The 15,758-nt window shown below is 39.9% G+C and overlaps 1 protein-coding gene across 1 annotated transcript in view; it reads left to right on the forward strand.

The window, feature by feature from the left end:
- Nucleotides 1-14,832, forward strand: part of Smp_125120.1 (hypothetical protein) — a gene marked incomplete at its 5' end in the record, with an annotated part of 22,367 nt that extends 7,535 nt beyond the window's left edge. The window contains 2 exons of the mRNA XM_018799387.1: nt 12,972-13,134; nt 14,468-14,832. Of these exons, the coding sequence (XP_018646615.1) occupies nt 12,972-13,134; nt 14,468-14,644 (340 nt within the window). The 3' untranslated portion in view covers nt 14,645-14,832. The remainder of the gene's footprint in view (nt 1-12,971; nt 13,135-14,467) is intronic.
- Between the last annotated feature and the right edge of the window lie 926 nt (nt 14,833-15,758).

Here is a 15,758-nt window from a genome sequence, read left to right on the forward strand (position 1 = left end):
ACCATGGAAAACCTGGAAGCACTGGACGGCCGTTGGATTCCGGCCGTCTCAGTAGTCTATCGATCAAGTGCTGTGGAGCGAGACTGGTAGGTCCTGGGTTCGAATCTCGCGAGGTGGGATCGTGGACGCTCACTGATGAGGGGTCCCACAATAGGACGAAACAACCGTCCAGTGCTTCCAGGTTTTCCATGGTGTTCTAGCTTCAATTGATTCATGATCACAACTATTAAAATATATTTTCGATAGTTAAGATAAATTCAAGCAATCTTGATTGAGAACTAATACGTAATAATATAATATGGTTGAATAAGGACTGCTCATCAGATATAATTCTTAACATAAACCTTCGGATAATCTAAAATCAAAGGCAGAACCATTATACAGAAGAATATATAAATATATTTATATCTAATATAAGAAAACGTTTATATACAAACATGGCAAATGTCATTTTGAACGATTGAATAAAATCAAATTTACTTTTCACTCGTCATACCCCATTCCCTTATTGTATTTTGCGTAAAGTTGTCGTCATGGGCAGTAAGCATTGGATCATTTAATGAGGATCATTTAATATTTAATTAAAAATTTATTATTTATTAAAGCACATAAACATTAGTACTAGGATGCACCAAATATATATTACTTACTTACTTACGCTTGTTACCCCTCGTCGAGGAGCATAGGCCGCTCAACAGCATTCTCCATCCAACTCTGTCCTGAGCCTTCCTTTCCAGTTCTTTCCAGTTGCTATTCATCCTTTTCATATCTGCTTCTATTTCCCGGCGTAGTGTGTTCTTTGGCCTTCCTCTTTTCCGCTTCCCTTCCAGATTCCAAGTTAGGGATTGAGTCGTGATGCAGTTTGGTGATTTCTTTAATGTATGTCCGATCTACTTCCAACGTCTTTTCCTAATTTCCTCTTCAGCTGGAAGCTGGTTTGTCCTCTCCCGCAAAAGCCTGTTGCTGATAGTATCCGGCCAATGGATGTTGAGTATTTTGCGTAGACAACTATTTATAAATACTTGTACCTTCCTGATGATGGTCGTAGTAGTTCTCCACGTTTCAGCTCCATACAGTAGGACTGTCTTGACTTTCGTATTGAAGATTCTGACCTTGAAATTGGTTGAGAGTTGTTTTGAGTTCCATATGTTCTTCAATTGTAAAAATGCTGCCCTTGCTTTGCCAATCCTCACCTTTACATCTGCATCCGATCCTCCTTGTTTATCAACGATGCTCCCCAGGTACTTGAATGTTTCCACCTCTTCCAGAGTTTCGCCATCAAGTGTGATTGGGTTGGTGTTCTCCGTGTTGCATTTGAGAATCTTGCTTTTTCCTTTGTGAATGTGGAGGCCTATCGATGCGGAGGCTGCTGCTACATTTGCGGTCTTCATCTGCATTTGTTCGTGTGTATGAGAGAGGAGGGCTAGGTCATCTGCGAAGTCCAAATCATCTAATTGATTCTGAGCTGTCCATTGTATTCCGTATTTCCCGTCAGATGTCGAATTCTTCATAATCCAGTCAATCACTAGAAGGAAGAGGAATGGGGACAGTAGACAGCCTCGTCTGACTCCGGTCCTTACACCAAATATATATGCCCTACACAAATCACTGAATTCGCATATGAGCCCGGCTATACTACCAGGGTGCCTAAATTGAAGCAAGTGGTTTTCTTAAAGAGACACTCTCTGAGCCTTTAACCTAGAGGTCTAATCCACTAAACAGTAGATCAACATTAAGAAATGCGGTCTCGTAGCTGGTTACCATGAATAGCTTCGTACTTTACATTTTTCCACTCAGGATCCTGGAGCCCATGTGCACTATTTGTTTGGAATTAGGGTTCTCCAACTATCTTAAGTGGATGCTCTGTACATACCAGCCTCGCTTTAAATTCCAGCCAGATATTCTTTTTTCGTCTTCTCAACACAACGAAAAGGTAGTGAGTATGACTTGCGTGGCTGTGACTGTATATACATAAGAGCATTTGATGAGGAAAGGATGACTCTCCACACCAGCCCTATCACAGCATCTCAGGGCAATTAAACATTTAGTTCAATTTACAAGATATTTTAATATAATATTCATTCGATAGTCATATCATTCTATCTTCACAAACATACCTGTGTTACTTCAGACCTGTCAAACTGAGAAGAGACACTACCTCTATGGCCGTACGGAATGCAGCTCATCATTTAAGTAACATGGGTTAAAAGAATGTTCAATTTATTTCCATATTTCAGTAGTCTTAAAGATATGCCGTGTAGCACGTCCAATATTGACGTCCACTCGGAAGCAGGAGCGATCTGAAACAACAACACAACAGTTAGGACCGGTTAGTGGCTCTGAAGTAAGAACACGGTGTACTGGCACAACAGATATATGCTTTTGAAATTGAAAGACGCGGTTCGAGTACAAAAGGGGAAACGTATTACAAAATAGTTTCATTCGTTGTTCTGCAGGTGCAGATCGCGTAGGGCTTGTTCCTCTTCTTCCAGTGCGTTTACTCTTTGTTGCCCTGCAATAAGAAAAACGAACTCGCATTAGTAACGCCGCATGTAATCATTTTTAATACCTTTACACTACCCCGTCTCTCCATGAGGCACTGTCCTCAGTGCCTCATTGTGGACATGGGTATACTACCCCTCCTTCTGGTGACACTTTATAATAGCTGATAGCAGTCGGGGAGTTGACAAACTGGATATCTAAGTGAACCGTTGTTCTGTCTGCCTTCAATTGATTGTAGTGTGCTGTGATAACATCGTCTTGAGGCCGTTGGAGGTTACGTAGGACGAATGTAGTAGGAGACGGAATAAACACCATTTCATAAGGCCCTTGCTAAGACTGGTGGAACTTACTACATGTTCCTGGTGGGGCCAGAGGGCGATGCAGCCAAACACGATCTCCGGCTTTATACACGGGCCCGTTCGCTTGTCGGTCGTACATATCCTTTTGGTGTTTGCTGGCATTTTGTAGGTTGGTTTTAACTAGGCGATGTGCGTCGGCTAGACGGCTGCGAAGGTTACGGATGTATGGTACATGGTTCTGGGCTTCACATGGCAACAACTGTATTTGTATCTCAACAGGTAGGCGTAATTCATGTCCAAAGAGTAAAGTTGTGGGTGAAAATCCTGTGGACCCGTGCACCGATGCGCGGCAAGCTAAAAGACATTGAGGTATTGCATTATCCCAACATTCCGTCGACGACTTATTGATAAACGATTGTAGAAGGGTTTTGATGGTTCTGTTTGTTCTTTTCACTAAGCCGTTGCCTTCTGGGTGGTGTGCAGTAGTGTGTGTCTTGCGGATTTCCAATAACCGGTATATCTGGGCGACCAGATGGCTTTCAAAAGCTGCACCTTGGTCAGAATGGAGCGCCGTAGCGAGAGACCTAATGATCAATAAAAGCTCGATCGACCGTGAATGCATCTTGTTGTGATATAGGAACGGCTTCACACCATTTGCTAAAATAATCCACCATCATCAGTATATAGCGGTTTCCGTTCTTTGATGTTGTAAGTGGCCCCATAATATCGATACCAACTCGCTGATGTGAACCTTCTGTCGTCATTGGAACTAACGGTGCACGGGGTGAGGTGACTTGATGGCATAGCACGTGCTACAATTTTTGCAGAATTCTGCCACGTCTGCATGGATGGATGGCCACCAGAACTTTTGGCAAATCGCATGTTCAATCTTCCGTTCCCCCGAATGCCTGAGTTCTCGGTGCACATGCTCCATAATATTCTGAACTTGTACACGTGGTATTATCATCAGTGGCTGTCGATCTCGGGGGCTGTGCTAAGGACGGCACTAATGGTACTAGTAGAATAAGGTATACGAGACAGAGAATCGGCGTTTGTGTGTCGACTTCCTGGTCGGTATTCGCAAGTAAAATCGAACTCTTTCAATCTCTCCGGTGCAATCATCCGCCAACCACCACTTCTGGGAGTGGTGGAGGTAGTCAAAATGTTCCGTAGTTGGAACCTTACGTAAAGTCGTCGTTATCCTGACCTCCCAAATAACATAGTCTGACGAAACTCCCAGTAGTGTGGTAGTTGGCGGATGATTTCACCGGTTGCTGACTTGCTTGGAATGACCGGCGGTTCATCGTAGTTTTCATTGCATTTTGACATAGGCACCTCAATCACCACTTGTAGATAATCGATGAGCTCATCGATTATCTTCACTCATCACCATCGTACTTAGATGACGAAGCGGGAAAAAGGGCGATAGCCAATGGATTCACTGCAAGCAACTCAGCTGTTCAAAACTGGAAGATTCTTGACGAATGTTTTTCGTTAACAGTAGACACCCAATTGGGGACCATGCAGTTTCTATCGCGTCACCAAAAAATGAGTGAAGAGCCCATCGATTACCTTCACTCTCTGCAGCAAGCTGCAATACTAGCCTTCCCCAGCTTAGACGTCTCTGTTCGGGAAGAACTAATACGCGCACGATTTGCAGAGGGGCTCTTCCTAGGTGCACTACGACAGCACCTTCTATACATGCCACCAAAAAGTATTCAGGATCTAAAAACCACAGTCCTTCGGTTTGTGGCCGCGGACAAGCTATCAAGCACTTTAAATACACCCTATTTGATAGCGACAGCTATTGAAGAGTCTGGGGTACCACATCAATCTGACTGTACTCAAATTATTTCCGCGGTCAAATGTCGGCCGGATAGATAACCGTTACGAACCAGTCAGCACAATCGGAAGACGGAATGCTTTTATTGCCAACGCTTCAGTCGGAGAGCCCGGAAATGCGGGCATAATAAATCCTGGAAGCAAGGTGAGACTAGGTTTTGTCATTTGTCTTCATATTATTCTAAATCCGTATATCCTATAACTATAACTGGTAGTTTGCAGGGACCACAAACCACTATTCTACTGAATACAGGAGCTTCAGTATCCATTGTGAAAGAAGCATTTTTACGCATATTGAATCATAAGAACCGGCAAAAACCGTGTTCCTCCGCACTAAAAACAGCTGGTGGTGACCTTCTGGAAGCGCACTAGAAGGCGTTGTTGGATGTAACGGTAAACAAACACTCATTCCCACACGAATTCTTGGTATGCCCCACACTCACGTGGGATGTAATACTTGGAGTCGACTTCACGTTAAAATACAACGTCGCTATACATGTAGCCAAGGTGGAAGCACAAATCGGGGAAGTGACCATACTGACACATAGGCCCAAGAACGTAATTAAATCGGTAGCTCATGTAGGGGTGTCTGAAGTTATACGCCAAGTACAAACTAATGAACAAATAACGGAGAACGTCCGTCAGTCAACCGTTTCCCTACTCCAACAATTTAGCTGTGTTTTCTCGGAGAATATCTCTGGAAATCGGACGATCACTGTACAACACTCCATTCCAACAAGTGACCACATGCCATTACGTCAACCATCTCGAAAATTACCAGTACACTATCAGCCTCAGTTGGAATCAATGATAAAGGAGATGCTAGAGAAAAAGATTGTTGTACCATCTTCATCACCGTGGGCTTCGCTCATCGTTTTAGTGAAAAAGAAAGATTCCTTTCTTCGATTATGTATAGATTATTGTCGCCTTAATGCTATAACGAAGCGCAACTCCCTTCCACTTCCGCGGATTGATGCGATATTAGATGCTATGAAAGGTGCGTGCTGGTTTTCCACTTTAGACCTAGCATCCGGGTACTGGCAAGTGGAAGTACGACCCCAAGATAGAAAGAAGACTGCATTCGTTGTACCAAATGGTCTTTACGAATTTCAAGTGATGCCTTTCGGGCTAACTAATGCCCCAGCCACCTTTCAACGACTGATGCAGACAGTTCTACATGGCCTCGTACCACACAAGTGCTTGATTTACCTTGATGATATTATTGTGTATGGCAACACGCCCGAACAGCATGATGCCAACTTGAGGGCAGTCCTACAACGTATTAAGCAGCACAACTTAAAGGTGAAACCGTCTAAATGTCGACTCTTGCATAAAGAAGTACTCTTTTTAGGACATCGCATTATGGAAGATGAGATAGGAACAGATAAGGAAAAAACGAGCTCCATTATTAACTGGCCACAGCCGAAATCTGCTGAGGAGAGATTGAAAGAGTTCGATTTTACTTGCGAATACCGACCAGGAAGTCGACACACAAACGCCGATTCTCTGTCTCGTATACCTTATTCTACTAGTACCATTAGTGCCGTCCTTAGCACAGCCCCCGAGATCGACAGCCACTGATGATAATACCACGTGTACAAGTTCAGAATATTATGGAGCATGTGCACCGAGAACTCAGGCATTCGGGGGAACGGAAGATTGAACATGCGATTTGCCAAAAGTTCTGGTGGCCATCCATCCATGCAGACGTGGCAGAATTCTGCAAAAATTGTAGCACGTGCTATGCCATCAAGTCACCTCACCCCGTGCACCGTTAGTTCCAATGACGACAGAAGGTTCACATCAGCGAGTTGGTATCGATATTATGGGGCCACTTACAACATCAAAGAACGGAAACCGCTATATACTGATGATGGTGGATTATTTTAGCAAATGGTGTGAAGCCGTTCCTATATCACAACAAGATGCATTCACGGTCGATCGAGCTTTTATTGATCATTGGGTCTCTCGCTACGGCGCTCCATTCTGACCAAGGTGCAGCTTTTGAAAGCCATCTGGTCGCCCAGATATACCGGTTATTGGAAATCCGCAAGACACACACTACTGCACACCACCCAGAAGGCAACGGCTTAGTGAAAAGAACAAACAGAACCATCAAAACCCTTCTACAATCGTTTATCAATAAGTCGTCGACGGAATGTTGGGATAATGCAATACCTCAATGTCTTTTAGCTTGCCGCGCATCGGTGCACGGGTCCACAGGATTTTCACCCACAACTTTACTCTTTGGACATGAATTACGCCTACCTGTTGAGATACAAATACAGTTGTTGCCATGTGAAGCCCAGAACCATGTACCATACATCCGTAACCTTCGCAGCCGTCTAGCCGACGCACATCGCCTAGTTAAAACCAACCTACAAAATGCCAGCAAACACCAAAAGGATATGTACGACCGACAAGCGAACGGGCCCGTGTATAAAGCCGGAGATCGTGTTTGGCTGCATCGCCCTCTGGCCCCACCAGGAACATGTAGTAAGTTCCACCAGTCTTAGCAAGGGCCTTATGAAATGGTGTTTATTCCGTCTCCTACTACATTCGTCCTACGTAACCTCCAACGGCCTCAAGACGATGTTATCACAGCACACTACAATCAATTGAAGGCAGACAGAACAACGGTTCACTTAGATATCCAGTTTGTCAACTCCCCGACTGCTATCAGCTATTATAAAGTGTCACCAGAAGGAGGGGTAGTATACCCATGTCCACAATGAGGCACTGAGGACAGTGCCTCATGGAGAGACGGGGTAGTGTAAAGGTATTAAAAATGATTACATGCGGCGTTACTAATGCGAGTTCGTTTTTCTTATTGCAGGGCAACAAAGAGTAAACGCACTGGAAGAAGAGGAACAAGCCCTACGCGATCTGCACCTGCAGAACAACGAATGAAACTATTTTGTAATACGTTTCCCCTTTTGTACTCGAACCGCGTCTTTCAATTTCAAAAGCATATATCTGTTGTGCCAGTACACCGTGTTCTTACTTCAGAGCCACTAACCGGTCCTAACTGTTGTGTTGTTGTTTCAGATCGCTCCTGCTTCCGAGTGGACGTCAATATTGAACGTGCTACATCCTTAGTGTTGGTCAGTTATTTTTCTAATCTTATGCCTGTTGTTTCAAGGCTCGTAGGTATGAAAGAAATAGCTTGTTTGGCTTTTGTCAACTGACGTCATCGATGGCGTTGGTGTGATATCCATCTGTCATTAAAAGGATGAGTATAATACATTGTTGAGAAACATGGCGATTAAGAGTAGAAGATACTGGTAAATTACTAGTATTTGATCTCAGATATCTTACTAATATTGTCCGTATCTGTTAGGATCACCTGGTGAGTAATGGTGAAGTTCAACTCAATATTAATGAATGATGGTAAATCAGTTGATCAAGTTATAAATCTTCATCGACTGAGTTGGTCGGGCCACGTGTTACCTATTGCTGAACACCGATTACCACGACGCTCTATGGTGGCTAATATAGGCGATGGTTGGAAGAAAGTTAGGGGCGGCCAAACCAAAACATGGCATCAGTGCTTGAAGTCACTAACTTCTAGTCTGAGCCATGTTGGTAGATGCAGACTACTTGGTTGGTGTCCTTGTGACTATCGTAATCAGTGGTTGGAAACTCTAGGTGACACAGCTCAGAATCGATCACAATGGCGTAGGTGTATACACTCTTTATCTTCCCTTAAACTATGAGATTAAAATTGCTTCATATCTGTCCTTCTTCCTTTACTATATCCTTATATACAATCTTTCTTTTATATATTACCACCACTACTTCTATGAATTAAGTGTTCATCTTGTTATGTTAATAAGTGAGGTATGGCAACTTGGACCGATGCATAAATGTGCCTGATAGTTCTACATTGTAGCTAACTCACTGACACATAATTTAACTTAAAACTTTAATACTTGAACCTTATACCTTTAATTAGTTAATTTGATTTAGTTTAAATCTTGGTGTTTTGTTTCTTTGTTTTTTTTTTCTTCTAAATTTTCAATTAATTTTTCTTTGTTTAGAATTACATGGGTGGATTCATGACTGTTTTGTTTTTGTTTTATTTATACCAGTATTATATATTAGTATAATTTATTTACAATTGATCTACATTATTATTGTAATACACTATGATGTTTGTTTCTAACTAGTCAGTTTACAAAGAAAAAAAGAAAAAAAAATATTCGAAAATTTATTCATCTAATTTTAAGCAAACTGATTGTTCATCAGGTTCTGTTCTCTATTCGTGTGTATTTACGCAAAATTAGTATTGTATACAGCCGACGAATGACCTGGTATGGCTGAGAGTAAGAAGAGCCTGCCCTCTCTTGAAATGCTCTGACAAGGCCACATGTATACAGCCTCTGCTAGGGAAGTCCTTACTCACTGCTTTCTGGTGGCGGGGTGTTGTTTACCGATCTGGCGCTTAACCCGGGTTGATGGACACGGAAATTCCACCTAGGCGTGTTGGAAAAACCCTGATTCTAAACCAATGGTGCATATGGGCTCCAGTATCCTGAATGAACAAATGGCGTATGAACTAATTGTTGGTCACCTGCTACCATGGGACTGCATCTGCTCACTATGCTCCACTGCCTTGTGGATTAGACCTTTAGGTCGAAGGTTCCGGGTGTGTCCCTCTAAGGAAACCATCTGCTTCAGTTTGGGTATCCGGGCAGTATCATAGCCCTCACACAAATCAAATGAGATTTGTGTGGTGCATATGTATCTGGTGCCCCTTTGTACCAATATTTATGTGTTCAAATAATAATAAAGTATTGTATACATTTTTGAGAATTGATAAAAGAAAATTGAATGAATATGTTGATCCAAATTAATCTATTTTATCTAATTATATTTGTCCCTACAAAGAAAATGTTGTAGGATATTTAAAATGTGTTTAACAGTAGAATATGGGATGGCTCATTTTTGTTTTGTTTTGAATTTTTCATCTGGATGTACTTTCATCTCAGAGTTAATGTTCATTCTAGAACTCTTACCTGACACTATTTACTTTAAACGCGATCGCGTTATTCATATAATTATTGAATCCAGATAATCAATCATTTGTAGCATATTACATCCAGTTGATAAGTCTCAAATAAGATGGAATGTACTTTCTGGATTTCACTGCTAATCATATTGCATCTATTCTACATCAACTTGTGTCCTAGTGGCTATACCTAGGCAATCCGCATGCGATACATATGTGCCAACTAAGACTGATTAAATTTCAGTCAAAAGTGTTAACAACGGGATACTTGGAACTATTTCAAATTGAATTAGAGTAAACGTCAGTTTAGAGAGAAGGGTTCTTTTCAGTTAGTTAAATTTGTTCATAGTCTATGTTTAAAAAAGTGTGTACATAAAACAGGAAAAAATGTAACTAGTTATTAGTTATATTCTAATGATTGTTATAGTTAACATCATAAACTGACCTTTGTCAGAAAATTAGTTGAAACTATGAGAGACTAGACATATGTTTCATCTTAATATGAGGCTCATCCTCACCGCTAATCTACGATCCGACTTCAAGAGATCAGACCCAAAACACCTAAGCCTTGAGGTGAGCGTTTTCCTGTTTAAATCATTAAGTCGTCACCCAATTGTTTATGTGTTCAACTTTGTCCAATTCTGTTGATTCCCTTGCCTGATTCTCATTAGAAATACTTATCTAAACTATATTTTAAACGATATGGATTACTAGTATATTGACTAAGAACTAGACAAAGAATCAATATAACACTGATACCAAGATAAGCCTCAGTCATCTTAGAGAGATATATCTATCCGTTTTACTTCAGAATACATCAGAAAACAACGATAGAGTCATTGCTGAGTTGTTTATATTATGTATATGTATGTATGTGTATATATTATGTAATAAGTCATGGATTATTCTGTTAATTTTGCAATACATTAGAAGACACTGCAACCTACGCTATAGACCCAGTCATTCATAGAAGTTATGAGGCGGTAGTTGGTAGGAAACTCTCTTTAATCTGGGTTTCGTCATATTTGGCACACATCAGCAAGGTGTGTTTTTGTACTTATGAGGATACCGATATTTCTTGTTTTATTCGATCCCGTTTCATTCAACTTCACAGTCAGAGATGGTATTATCATGTTTTTTTGGACGGCAACTGAAGGGTTGTAGGACTGAGATGTATTTACAATTGATTGATAAAAGCTGGATGATATGGGATTTAATTCTCTAGGAAGTATCGGTTCCCTTAAAGTTACAGCTACGCTTTGCTGACGGACACCGGATGGCACGAAACTTCGGTCTAGGGTTTCTTGTTGACTACCTCCAACTACTACTTTACACTTCATTATAGCGCATGCGATGTTAGGTTACATAGACTTGGTCGACACTAAGAAAGAATTAAAATTCATGACATTGGTCACTACTCAGTGATCAACCAACTGTATATAGAAGTTATGTTTAAACTTTTGGAAAAAGAAGAAAGTTTAAAGCAGTTTAGCTCAATAGCACAATAACTTTCTTTCATTGGTTGCACTTTTATTGATTCAATAAACAAATAATTAAACAGTGAGGAATATTGAATTCTTTGTTAATTTTCAACATACATACACTGAACTCCTGTGGTGCATGCTACTTATGTTGGTAGACATACGTAGTATGACACACTAATCAGAAGAAAAATGCATGGTAGCAAAAGATTAAAAAGAACGGAGAATGATTGTTATGGAAACAAAGGAACAATCAAGATCGAAACAACTGATATTTTGCAAATGAAGTGCTGTTATATCATGTAGCCGAGTGGATGCCCTGTTAATTGTATGACGTGATAAGATCGCCAATCAGAGAGCAGTGAATTATCGATTGGAATAGTGACACACAAAAACCGTACGAGCAGCCTAGAGTACGTATCGGTTCTGCTTCTGCTTAGCCCAGCCAGTTAAGTCCAGAACACCAATAACAGCCTCTGTGGTATGAATCATTGTATTTCAAACATACTGAGTTTATATTCCAAACAGATTGACCACATCGTACCAATAAAATAGAAAATAACATTTGTACAAGATTTAGCCAAATGTGGTTGTGAATGTGGGAGGCAGCATTTAATAGACTACAGATAACTCAAGAATGGTAAATCGTATAAGAATAGTCTATAGGTCAAAATAAAGCTTATAATAAGGGGAAGATGAGTATGAACAGCTTAGTTATTTAGCAATTATATGATAGCAAGTATTAGCATAATACTGGGCCACAAATAGAAGCCAAAGTTACCATTCACTATTGTTATCGAGAAATAACAAGTACTTACTGTGTGATTCTCAGATTTTACTAAAAGATTCTGTAATTTTGTTTTCAAACACACTTGGTTGTCCCCGCTTATGTTCACGTTTACTACAGTATCACTAGATTTCACACCTCTGGTCAAGTTTACGAATCTGTACCTGGTAATAATACGGCGAGATTATAATTTATGGACGACCTTTGAACGAATCTAACATGACCTTGAGAAATGTTAGCCAATCAGTAAACAGTAAGCATAAAGTAGAAATATATTATACAAAACCAAATAATTAAAATGGATGCACCTCTTTTATATTGTCCAAAAACTGGTCAAGGTTAGAAAAAAGTTCCAAAATCGTAATACATAAGGTAGAGAAATTCATCCATATGGCTCCATAATAGTCGGTCTCTGGAGCCATGATAAGGTCATAAAAGCCCTCTCAGCCTCGACCACATAGCTTCAATATTGCTTGTGTGTACTCTGGTTGTGTAAGTTTACCATTTTTAGTATGGATATGTCCCTAAAATACTCATACCACTGAACAGCCGAAGCTTCAGTAACATGAGATTATTGCAGCCATTGTTATAGGTGCTTTTATTATACAGTTTCCGGCAATTATTATAATATGTCTTAGTCTCAATCTGCATCGAGCGATAATGGCTCCTATTCTAGCAAACGTCTTCCTTTAACATATATTACATCGAAGGACAACATCATGGTAGTTTGCACAAGGTCTACAAGTCATTCGATTACCGCAATTACAAATACAGGTACTTCTTAGTAGTCTCATTTATTGTAGCCGCTTAATTGCCAAGTCTTCTCTATAATTCTCTGTGAACCGTTCGTACATGAGCATCAGGTACTGAAATCGGCGCCGTGACCTTGAAATCCCTCAAACGCTTCTGATTGACTCGTCCATATACTATAGTCTTGCCAATCATATTTATCTGTAATGATTAATATGTACAATGTCAATCCTTCTATTGTTACTTACTTAAATAGAAGTCTTATAGATTTGTTTTTTTTTTAAAAATTTCTTATTCAGTTCATCTCAATACGCTGGTACTATTGCTGGAACAATTTTTTTAGTTTTCAGTATACCACTTATTATATGTAGTGGTTTTTTAACTAGTGCATTATTAATTATCCAAGAATCCATTCAAGATGAACGAGATTATCGATGTCGTGATCCAGAATTTTATAAAGATGTTAGTTAACTTCAATGTTTTATCTGTCATTTTCCTCATTGTATTAGTAGTAGACCAGTAATGTTGGAACTTCATCGATGACTGTTATAATGTTTAATGCCTACTCATTTTGTTCTTAGATATCTTAGGAATTTGATCCGCAGCTCCCTAATCTCCTTAATGCGCTGTTATTATTATTATTTAGACACATAAATATTGGTACAAGGAAGCACCAGATGTATATATGCGCCACACAAATCTCATTTGATTTGTGTGAGGGCTATGATACTGCCAAGGTGCCCAAACTGAAGCAGGTGGTTTTCTTAGGGGGGCCACACCCGGAGCCTTTGACCTAAAGGTCTGATCCACAAGGCAGTGGAGCATAGTGAGCAGATGAAGTCCCATGTTAGAAGGTGACCAACAATTAGTTCATACGCCATTTGTTCCTTCAGGATACTGGAGTCTATGTGCACCATTGGTTTGGAATCAGAGTTTTCCAACTCCCCTAGGTGGACGTGCCGTGTCCATCAACCCGGTTAAAGCTCATGCCGGACATTCGCTTTTCGTCCTCTCAATTTCGTAAACAACACCCCCATTGAGAGGAGACAGTGAGTAGGACTTCCCTGGTAGAGGCTATATACGCGTGGCCATATGAGAGCATTTCGAGAGGGAGATCAAACTCTCCCCATTCTCGGTCGTACCAGGGCATTTGGGGGCAATGCTCTATACCACTTGATATAACTTTACAATGTGTGCTACATATGAATTCGGTTATGATTTGTTCGTCCTCGTGAGAAGCTATTCTTATGGTTCAACTGTTTAGCTACTCAGAATTTATTTTCCAAGATTCTATAAGAAGGTAAAAAGAGGAAAGGTGTACTAACTCTTTGTCTTGATGGATGCTTTTTGATCATACAACGGATTTACCGAAACTTTTAATATTGTGTTTAGTTTATGCAATCATTTGGACAATTTTATATAAGGAATAGTTATTTCTTTTTTAAAGCAAGTATAGATTCATCTACTTAGATTTCAGTCTCACTTTCATCATTAGGGTTAGTGATACTATCCGGTTGCTGAATACGAAATAAGTAGATTGGGAACTCTGGAATGTGGGATCATTTCGTTTCAAATTCGAACCATCATTTCAAAGATGGTTTAATGATAAAAATGTGGTACTTTAACCTACTCAGTCCCAAATTGAAGTTCCACTCCTCATACTTCACTTCAGGCAATTAGGCAGTATCATAAACCCTAATACATGTAGTGTGGCTTGAAATTGAGTACATGAATCCCTATTTAGTAATACGTTTATTGATAGCCTTCATAAGTATTTTTTTCTTTTTTTTCTTAGATTCCATATCCACGTCAACCATTTAAACCAGTACCGACAACATCATCATTACCTACTCCATATCCTTCTGCACCTGTTCCACGATTTGAAGATTTTCCGAAACCTTCTTTACCACCAATTCCGTATAGGATTTCAAGCCCTCCTAGTTATCATTCAGCAGTTACTTTGACAAATTGACCAAGTGTTTGTGATGAGATAGAAAATTAAAGTTAAACAATGATACATGTGTGTTTTAACAGTTTTTTGTAATTGATGTTTTGACATGTATTCATATTCATATAAATTCTTTTCGTATTTTTATTAAACTACTTATTTAGCCATTAGTAGTCATTTTAGTTTCTTCATATACAATAAACACTAGGGAAATGCTAAATTTTAAGGGCAGTTTGTATGCTGTAATTACAAATATGATAGACACAACAACATGGAAACTACTACATCATATTATTAATTCAAGGTGGTACATCTAGAAATAATACATAATAGGTGTTATTCGGTTTAAAAGTACATGACGGGAAACACTATATGTTCAAGCTAATCAGCACTTGTCAGCAAGGCGTACCTTCAATCTTGAAAGAACTAATGCTGCCTGTAGAGCTATCGTCTGAAAAACCCAATAGGAACATTTCACATTGTCAAACCAGGTGATGTAGGTCCGAATTATTCAGGGAGTGTCACTTCCCTCAAGACTTCAGGTAAAATTTGGTGACAATTGGCACACAGGGTAAAGTGAAAGTCCATGATCAACTGCCAACCACTTTCAACCATGTACCATCCAAAACATAATGCATGCAACAGGAAGTTAAGTCGAATATTAGCCACAACGCTAATTGATCAGTAGAATAAGATCAATACTAACGACTGGAAAAACATGATTTTATCTACTCAGTGATCAGTCGTTTACATACTAGTTAATGAGTGAACCCATTAACCATGTTGCAATGTATGTTTATTGCCTTCTCGTATTAATGAAGATAGCAAATATGTGTGGTTTCCTGTTATCTATTTATTGTTTGAATGATTGTTAACAGAATAAACTCGGGGAAACTAGTTGTGTACATGATTTCACTTACTTGCTTGTGCTTGTTACCCCCAATGGAGCATAGGCCGCCGACCAGCATTCTCCAACCCACTCTGTCCTGGGCCTTCCTTCCTAGTTTTATCCAATTGTTCTTCATCCTTCTCATTATCTATCTCCATTTCTCAGATGAAATTGAAACAACGAGATAATTGGAAAGTCTAACCTCTGAATATTTTCAGAGTTACGGCCGAGGGTGAGGAGGGTCCGTTC

The sequence above is a fragment of the Schistosoma mansoni genome, assembly GCF_000237925.1.
Source record: "Schistosoma mansoni, WGS project CABG00000000 data, supercontig 0148, strain Puerto Rico, whole genome shotgun sequence".
NCBI classification, from domain to species: Eukaryota; Metazoa; Platyhelminthes; class Trematoda; order Strigeidida; family Schistosomatidae; genus Schistosoma; species Schistosoma mansoni.